Source organism: Lipophrys pholis (genome assembly GCF_963383615.2).
Source record: "Lipophrys pholis genome assembly, chromosome: 11".
NCBI lineage: Eukaryota > Metazoa > Chordata > Actinopteri > Blenniiformes > Blenniidae > Lipophrys > Lipophrys pholis.
In genome coordinates, this window is record NC_137631.1 from 2942929 (window position 1) to 2953227 (window position 10299).

General features: G+C 45.2%; 1 protein-coding gene across 1 annotated transcript; it reads right to left on the reverse strand.

Moving 5' to 3' along the window:
- Nucleotides 1-314: 314 nt before the first annotated feature.
- Nucleotides 315-9425, reverse strand: cav2 (caveolin 2). Its single transcript, XM_080474907.1, has 3 exons — nt 9077-9425; nt 8558-8745; nt 315-3820 (listed from the first exon to the last, which is right to left on the reverse strand). Exons 1-3 carry the CDS (start codon nt 9224-9226, stop codon nt 3670-3672), a joined length of 489 nt encoding a protein of 162 aa, XP_080331033.1. The 5' UTR covers nt 9227-9425; the 3' UTR covers nt 315-3669.
- Between the last annotated feature and the right edge of the window lie 874 nt (nt 9426-10299).

The following is a 10299-nucleotide window of genomic DNA, read 5'->3' on the forward strand; positions in this document are numbered from 1 at the left end:
TGTGGATGTGAGTTTTCTCCTCGTTCAACTAGTTGACTCTAAATTATGTGTGAGTGTGTGTGTGTGTGTGTGTGTGTGTGTGTGTGTGTGTGTGTGTGTGTGTGTGTGTGTGTGTGTGACCTGCAGGTCATCTTCCATCACAACTCATCTCTACATGGAAGTGTCTTATGCAGTGTCAGCAGTGATTCACCAGAGCACCCCCACACACCAGAGCACCCCCACACACCAGAGCACCCCCCCACACACCAGAGCACCCACACACACACCAGAGCACCCACACACACCTGTGACACAGAGAAGACGCCACACACAGTTACGTTTCAGGAGAAACACTGAATCTTTTTATTTTGGTCACAAACAGCAGGTTTGGTTGGTTGAAGCCCAGCACGTGTGAGTGAAGCAGCAGCCAGAAATATCTGAGCAAATTAAATCCAGGCTAAATGTTATTTTTTTCCCATTTCATGATCTCATGTCTAAAAATGGATCTGTAGCTTTTATTTCGAGTTAATATGAGCTTTTCTATTCTACGTGAAGAAAAAAGCTGAACGCACACGCGCCTCATCCCTCTGAGGTCTTCCAAACAGCTTCAGAGCCGAGCGACTCAGAGACCAAAAGTCTGCTCCAACATGAGATCAAGTACCTGCTGGGATTCAGCACCCCGATCAGGTCTCTGTGGCGACGATCAGAGGAGGTTGGACTTGAAGTTGAGGACTTTTTGAATGAACTGGTTCTGCAACCTGTGGCTCTTTAGGCCGTCTGTCATGGCTTCCCGATGCAGCTTTCACAAAAATTCTACCTAAATAAAGATTTGATCAGATTTTTACCTTATATACACACCAGTCATTTCCAACAATACGATTACCTGTTGGCTAAAAAGAGCTTTAAAAAAAACAAACTAAAATCGAGCTCAAAACATCATAAATGGGGAAAAATGCTAAGACAGCTTATAAAACCTGGAAATGACTAGAATAACAGAAGAAAAGCTTCAAGATGAGGGGAAAACATACACAACTGCTTAAAGTTACTCTACCAGAAAAAACTCTTTCAAATATACTTCCCATAGAATTCATCACTTCTGCACCGAGAATAAACCAAAACACCAGAACACGACCATCACCGCTCATCTCCAGACGCAGTTTCCTACATCGATCACACCAAAGTCGGTACGTTTACAAACAAACCAGAATTTGTCGCCATCAAACTGTGTTTTGGGTTTCGCTAACGGACGTCCTCCTCAGAAACCCGCCACAAGGGCTTCTGGGATATAATGACGGCGTCGCCGAAGCTCCAGCAGAAACATCAACATTTGACCCATTTAGCCTGAAAAAAATCCAGACTTTCTCAAAGAACGAGTCGTCGGGCCACGAGAATAATCTGAAATGTTGTGAAACTGATCGTTAATCGCTTTTCCAGAGCGAATCGAGATCCAGTGAGATCCAGCAAACACAAAGCCTCGGGGGTCTTTGGGCGTTTCCGCGACGCTAAGATGTCAACAAACCAGGTGAAAAAGCTGGAATTATGTGTTTGTGTGAATGTAAGATGGGATTTCCTTCTGAAAGGTATTAGCCAATGTATTAGAGATGTACATCAACAACTAGAACTGGCTGCTAAATATTAAAATTTTACCGGTGTGGATTCTGGTGGAGGAACTTTAAAAGAAAGCCAAAATGGTTAAAAGGCTCAAATGTCAAAAACTTTCAAAAATGCAGGGTGAAATTGATAAAATCATGTCAAAAAACAGCTGAAAATGTTATTAAATGTTTCCCATCCTAAATTGCAATTGAAACTACATGAATGCATTTTTTTGTACATATATCAAACTATATGGGAAACTTAAATTTGATTAGGTGGGAAGTGACAAAACTTACGGCGCAAACCGCCGGTCGAAATGAAGGTTGTCTTACTGACATATTAGACTTAGACATATTAGAAGTTTTATTCTCAGTGCAGTTTGTTGGACCAAATCTTGCATTTTATGAAGCTTTGTGTCGAGCTGGGCCCGGAGAGCAGATCCCTTAACCGCTTGTCATGAGAGCTTCATCTCAAGAAGAAATAGTCGGCATTGTTAGTGTCTGGAAATCAAACGTTAAATCTCATTTGGTTTTTAAATGTTTGAAGGTCCAGGAAACGGATGGACTGGACAAACGTCTGTGTGATTTGATCAAAAGTTGCATATTATGCAAAATTCCCTTTCAAATGGTTTTCTAACAGTAACATGTGTCCTCAGTGTGTGCAGCGCCAGAAGTGAAGAAGGTCTGTCTTCTCCCTCACTTGCTTGCTCCTTTACTGAACGTGAGCTCATGCAGGTGAGTCACAGATTTTCCCCTTCATGATGTCATGCAGGGAAATAACCACTCCTTCTAGTTGTAGATGTTCAAAAACGATATTCTGGCACGTCATGCTGCAGGCGCAGAGTCTGCGCGTCTTCGGCCCAAACTAAGTAACGTATTCAGACACACAATATTTTTAACTCGCCACCTAGAGGAGCCTTTCCTTCTGGGTCAGTATCTGGTTCTCACTGGTTGAATGGCAGCGTCCCGACGAGTCATAGCGAAAAATCCCTCTTCAACATTGTACCGGTGTTTCAGATTAACCCGTTCCCTTGTTAAATGGTGACCGGCTTCCTTTAGCGTCCATCGTTGCTGCTTGTAACTGCAGATATTGAATAAGACTCGCAAACGGTGCGACGCTTGAAAAGCTCCCCTGTGAGTGCTGTTAAACGGTGTTTGTCAGGAGAGCTACAGACTTCTGTCAGGCTTTCAACATCTGTTATTCGCAGCAACAAGGGATGCTGAAGGGCGTGTTTGTATTCCCAAAGAACCGTCCTCAGCCCACTCTCGCTCATCACTCATCTAAAATCAATGAAAACATCCCAGATCCTGAAGGTCTATGACTTTGAAACGGAGCCCAACAGAACAAATCGTCCACAAGTTGTATGAACGAGGAGATTCCTCAACCCGGCACAGACGGAAACCAGGGACATTTTCGTCACACGGGTTTGTTCCAGCTTGAAAAAGAAAACAGGGTCGCTGCATAAATTATAAATTAGAAAGCCTCTTCCACAATCAGACCGTCTTTGGACGTCGTTAAATAAGAGTTCGGATCATATTAATGAGAAGGTCTGATGTTCGTTGTGGTGCACTGTGAGATCAACTCAGCAGATTCCGTGAGAAACGCCTGTGAACGTGCAACAAGCTGCTTCCTCTCCTTTCCTGTGTCTTAACTGCTCCGGACATCCAGCTTCCAGCTGAAACGCTACATCATATACATCATATGTTTAAAAAAAAAAAAGCAGAAATATCACAAACTCTCAGCAAATCATAAGTATGTTAGCTTCAACAAAACTGGAATGACAAGATTTCTTTTTTGTTTCGGTCACAATCGGCCAATGAGCGGAAGCTGAGTGGAGAACTTGAGCTCTGAAGGGTTCAGTCCTCAGACGCCTCTGGACCTGCCTCATGGTGCACGCTGAAGGTTTGGGGGAAGGTTTGCTGCAGGTTTGCTGCAGGTTTGCCAGAATCAGAGCTGTCAGGCTCGTTTTGTAACCATCTGAAGGGATTTGAGGATTTCATGTGTCACTCTACCAGAGCTCATGTGCTCCACCAGCATCATCCACCCTCTTTCCACCACTGGATCTGGTTTTTCTCCTCCTCCGGGGACGCGCAGTGGTCAGTTCTCTGTTGTTTCCACGCGAGCCGAGGACAGACACTTTCCCATGCTGTAGAACAATGGCATGATGAACAAGTCCGTCTGGCTCCTCCACACCGCCTTCAGCGAGGGCAGCAGCATCATGAAGCTCTGGATCACCGGCATCACCAGCCTGGAACCACAGAAGAGCATCAGGTCAGTGAGGAATCCAATTCAATCGGCTCCTTCTCATGACCACCAGCACTGTGGGTCTGCTCTTCACGCTGACTCCTCAGTTTCAGTTTCAGACACTGACGGTGTGTGAGCACTCGTCACTGCACGGAAATGTAGAAGCAGAAAATATTCTGAGTTGGATCTTTTCAAAAACACTCATGTCTGAACTTGTGTTGAAATTCGCTTGTATTGGGAATCTCTCTCTACCCCAGAGCAGCCGTGTGAGGCAGCAGCTATGTTGTGGGTTTCCTTTAGCATCGGTTTTTAAATCTTGCTGCAGCAGACAATCGTTCTGAGACTTTCATTTCACAGCTCCAAGAGACAAATGAAGCCCGAAATTGAAAGCTCCCAAAAAAATCTGCATCGCCTGCTTGCTGCCTGTCGCTGCAGCTGACACGTTGATTTTATAAGTACGTCTCTCAGAACGATAACTTCGACTAAGAAACAAAAGAGAAAAAAAAAAGGAATCGTTGACTTTGCTGTCAGTCATGCAGGCTTACCTGTGTGGAGAAACTAAATGTGCTTAATGGGAAAACAAATGGCTAAAATCAGTTAAAACAGCTAAAAATGGTTTGATAAAATACAAAAATAAAACCGGTTTCAAAAGTCAAAAGTACCAGAATGTTTAAAGCATTTTGAACTGGCAAAAATAGCTAAAAGTGGTTCGGAAGGAAAAAATGGTTAAATAGTTAAAAACTACTAAACTGTCAACAGTTCTCAATTAGAGTTCTTAGATTTGGGTAAATAAAACACAGGCTACATTTTAGGGAAAACAGCCAAACTTTATGAAGTGTGTTTTCTTCATTTTACAGATATGTTTCGGGTCAGTATAACATTTATTTGGTGGAAAGTGTTAAAACAGCATTTTGGGTGATAAAAGCTTCAGATTGCTGCTCTAAAAAAATCCCTTTGTAGGTTTTATGATAAACACTGAGAGTTGGACTGAACATGGTGTGTCAGAGGTGAGGGGAACTTGTAAGTAGAAGTTTGTAGTTGAAATCCCTCAGCGGTCACGACGCCTACAAAAGCTGAAGAAGTGCAAAACGGGAGTCCAATCAAACCATGTGATCTTTGCTGAGTCTGGAAGGAGCGACGGAGACAGAAAGTGTTTCTCTTCTCCTCCGTCAGGTGTCTGAGGGGGGCAGAAAGCCCTTTCAGGGGGAGTGTGGTGCTGTGTGCTGAGTTACATTCCTGCAGCTTGTTTCACTGTGTCGCTGGACTGTGAAAGCCCTGGCCTCCTTTCAAGTGCCCCCCCCTCTGTACCATCTCCCACCCTGATGCTCCTGATGTATGGACCAGCTCTGCCCCCCCCCCCCCCAGCTTCCAAAAGGTCAGGCTGCAGTAACAGAAGAATGTCCCACTCTTGTCTAAAAGGCCTCGTTCCTAATGGAATACCATCTACCTGGCAAAGGACACCACGCTGTCTCCCCCCGTACCAGAAGAGCTCCACATTCCTCAACTTTCCACACGGACTGAAACGTTGCCTCATCAGCGTTTATAAAGGGCTTGTTCGGAGGGGGGGGGGGGGGGACCTGGAAGCACCTGGTGCAGGTCTGATTGGTGGCATGACATAATTATCCAAATACATGCATGAAAACCAAAACACTTCAATGCCATCCTGAGAGTGCACTGTAAAAATAACCCAGGCCATGTTTGTCTAAAGAGCCAGATTGAATTTGCTGCCAAGTGGCCGTGGCAGAATGGAAAAGTCCCATAATGTTCCTGTAAAGTTCCCTCGGGGAGTGAAACTTTGTTTTCCATCGCAGAGAAATACTTTAGCTTGTATTAGCAGACTTCTCAAAGAGCTGCTCTTCTTTGTAAACCGCCAACAGTTTTCTAATCTTTAAAGTGAAGGTTGGATCCTGTGTCAGACACTCTAAAGACATTAAGGATCATTTTCTTCATGTTTTTGCCTTTTGGGTACGGAAATACCAATAATTCTTTAAAGATGGTCAAAAATACATCATTGGAGCTTTAGGAATACAGTATAATGTCAGAACGGCTGTTCATTATACGACACGGATCTTGTTCACGTGTCTTACTCTGGATTTTGAAGACGTGCCTTCATTGCAGAGCCAGTTAAGAACCTCATGGACGAGACTTCATGTCCATTCTCAGCTGATTGGTGAGCCCTCAGCGTTTCCTCTTTGCAATCAGACGAAGCACCACAGAATGTTCCAGCGAAGCCAAACGCAGACTGTTTACATGCGTTTCGGGCGAACCACCTGAGACTGGATTGTGTTGTGTAATCTATGTCACTTCCACTAAATATTCCGGCGTGCAGTTATGAGTCATCCAGCTTGTGCTTGACGGTGTCCTCTGCCAGGCCGCTATAAGGCAGCGTGTCTCTGCAGACCTCCAGGCACCAGCGGCCATGTTCTTTTCCATAGTTTCTTTGGAAAGTTGAAAACACTATATAAGTCAGACCGGTGCATTCTCTTAAAGGAGTCAATCACCTGTTAAAACACGTTTTCTGGAGTTGGACCTCAGTTGAAACTTGTCTGAAATTCTGGAGTTTGAATGTGGTTTTTGTTCAAATCAGGATTGCCCACAACGGCGTGCTGCTGTGTTGTCGTCACCACAGGAGGTTGATATCATAAACTCCACCACTGTTCCGCCACCCAGCCCTGAGCCTCCGCCTGAAATCACCGGCTTGGCCTGCTGCTGCACCGCCGTTACTGATGAGTTGTTAGAGAGATGTGCAAATGTCGCTCCCACGTCAACCGCTCTGTTGTTTGCCTGAAGGGTTTTCAGTGCCACTGCATCGCTGGACCAAACTACCAGGGACCAGAGGATTAAACGTATCTCCAACAACGTTTCTGAGACTCTCCCAGCTGCCCTTCCCACTTCATACGTGCAAAACATTCTGTGACAGAATGTTTCACTAATTTGGGACAAAATCAGGTGGGGATGGTGTCAATCCTGCATTTGGTAAGACGAGGGACTCGCCTGCAGTGACATCAGTCCGTCTCACCGGTTCTGTAACGTTATGCTTCCTTGTGTACGAGACCCTGAAATTACATTGACAAACAGCAGCTAATGGCTAATCGGACTAGTGCTAAATGGGACACGCGAACCCCATGTGACGTAGAAATCACCTCCGTGTTTCATTTGAAATCTCGGCGGAGCCTCCGTTGTTCTGCAGCGAGACTCTCGGAGCTGCTTCGTGTGTCTGAGCCAGGGATGCTGCTAACGTGTTGCTGAGTAACGCGTCACTCTCATATGACCACTTTTCTCAGGAACAAGTAATCTGACGCGGTACTATTTCCAAACCAGTAATCAGATTAAAGTTACTTCTCCAAGTCGCTGTGCGTCACCATTGTAGTGTCCAGCAGGACGTTAGAAAGGCAGTCGAGTAAAGCTGCTTTATTACTGAACAGAACCAGCCACTCCAAACAGGCACACACACACACACACACACACACACACACACACACACACACACACACACACACACACACACACACACACACAGGCAATCTCTGCAGGCTCAGCTGACCCGCCCCCCTTCTCCACTCTCAGCCAATCACAGGCAACTCTCTCTGACGGTGCCTTCAGGTAACACAGAATAATGGGAACCGACAAACATCATCAATAAACGTTATGATTGCAACAAGAACACGACTGCAGAGACGTTACGCTATTTTTGTTATTTTCCTGTGTAAAAAGATATATTGGCGGGAAGCCCCACCTCTTTTTTCAATCAATTAATCAATCAATCAATCAATCAAACACTTTATTTGGGGGGCAATTAAATGGTAGCTTAGAGCAGGCAGTGCAAATAAATAGATAAATAATGCAACAACAGACTACAACTACATCTCCGGGTAAATAAATACCAGTATCAGTAGAGTCAGATATAAAGACAACAAAGACTGAAGGTCAAAGGTTAAGTATGTATAAACATGGTGCAGGGGGCAGTGAAAATGAGACAGTGGGGGGGGGTGTTGTCGGCAACTGCTGAATGTAACAAAAAAGTAACTTGGAATCTAACTTAGTTACTTTTTAAAACAAGTAATCAGTAAAGTAAAGTAGTTACTTTTTAAAGGAGTAACTAGTAATCAGTAGTCATATTACCTTTTCAAGGTAACTGGTAACACTGGTCTGAGCGAAGGACACCATCACAGACAGCAGTACAGTATCCATGATGGACCTCTCCTGGGCCAATCAGCACGCCCTGTCAAAACCTCACATATCCTCTGGTGACAGGAAGTTGCGGTATGATAAAGGGTCAGAATGAACTCCAGCTTGAACTGTTTTCCTAAGAAATGTTACGAGTTGATATAAAGACAAATTAGGGAGACTGGACATGTGAGAATACCAGGTGGTGACTCCTCAAACCGAACACACAGCGCACACTGATAACCTTTCCATGTGACCCGTTTTCCTGCTGCACTACCATCCCACAGCACATCTAGGACTCTGCTGTTTACACTGCAGGCTCCATGTGGTCCGACGTGTCTGATCACCTCAGGAAGAAGTTTAGAGTGAAAGTGCTTTGGTGCCTTTTCTCACTGGACTCCAGGGCATGTTAACGCCAAGTCTGAGCGGGTCATTAGACACTTTCAGAGAAAACAGAACCGGGTTAGGTGTGTGTGTGTCTGTGTGTGTGTGTGTGTGTGTGTGTTATCCTCTTTAGAATACCATTGCTTCAGGTGCCACACGCTGCTATGCAGGCTTCTGCTCAGCCTCTTACCAGATGTGGATGCAGCTGAGCACTCCGAACAGCAGGCCCAGGATGAAGGCCATGGGCACGGCCAGCAGCGTGCTCAGAACCCGGTAGAAGACGAACTTCACCACCTCGAAGGCGGCGTGGCTGCCGATCCACACACTGTCAAAGCTGTGTGAGGACCGGGGCTCTGCGATCACATCTTCAAACCCGACCTGTCACACACACACACACACACACACACACACACACACACACACACACACACACACACACACACACACACACACACACACACACACACACACACACACACACACACACACACACACACACACGGATGTGATGGATTGAAGCGCAGCGCGGGCGGCGACTTCCAGGTATTCATGCAGCAGATCACATGTTATATGCTCGTTAAAACTTCACAATGAGGGTGTAAAATAAGCGATAACTCCACTTGACAGCGGTTCCATTCTGCAGTTTCACTTTAAAGACACTCTGCTCAGAAAGTGCAACACTTTTTTCCTTTATTTTTTATTTTTTTACCTTCAAGTGCGCGTTGACGTCGCGGGAGTCTCGGTCCGGCTCCTCCGTGTACACCATCCGCTTCTTGGACAAGATGGGCTCTATCGACCTGTTGAACTCCTCTTCGTCCATGATGATACTCGTGTCGCATTTCTCCTTTTCTAAGCCCATGATGCGGAGCGAGGCGGCTCCGTGCGGAGCGGGCGACGTGCAGAGGGAGAGCTCGGTGCTCGGTGACGCTGCGCTCTGCGCTCCGTTGCGCTCTGCGCGCGCGGCACTCCGCCCCGTGCGGGAAGCGAGCGCAGCGTGAGGTAGGGGACATCAACTCAAAGTACACTTCCCCACTGACCCGTCTGACAAGCCCTGCGATGAGGAGGACCAAATAGTCCCCCGGGTTCAGTGCCGGCTGAAATCACCAACCAACATGTGATTTCACGTGGTTTTGCTCATTTATTCCAAAGTGTTTATTCATTCCGTTAAATTCCGTTCCCAGTTTAGACAAAGTGCATCCAAACAGAATGGTTTGCAAATTTCGTGAGCTCACTTTGACTTTGGAGTCAGCAGCACCCCAGCAAACATGCCTCTGCGGCCCCACGTGGTTTATGATTTATGGCTGGGGTACTTGGGTACCAAAGTGGGCAGTGGCGGCAGGTGGTACATCTCTTAGGTGGGGCTCTTCTTTTATTCAATTTCAGCCCATGTTAACTTCAGTTGAATACAGTGCTTTTATAAAACACATTACAACGATGTTTGTTCCAGATTGAGAGGCAACAGGGATGAAAATGATTGTACATTTAAACAGCCAGTGAACAGAGAGCACTTCTGAAGACTCTTTTATTAACATACTTGTAAACAAATAGAAGCAGATGCTTCATTAGTCCCTTTCAGAAAATTAATCTGTTTTGTGGCTGGTTTACTGGAAATGTCTGAGTTTCGGGAAAACAAAATGTACATCAGGTATATTTTTAAACATCACATCAATCCACCTTTCAAAGTATTTTAGAATGCTTTGAAAGAAACCTCCAGAAAAGAAGTGCAAAGTAAACTGTGTGCTTTTTGAAGCTCTTAGATTTTCAGTCTTTAATAAATCTGATCATATCCAAACATTTATAAACTTTAACAAACCGGGACACGTTTGATAAATTCTCAACACATTTCTTTTTGTGTTCATTTAAAAGTAACTATACTGGAGAAAGTTGAACCTTCTTTTAAAGCTCTATTGGCCAGCTGCCACTGCAAGTGGG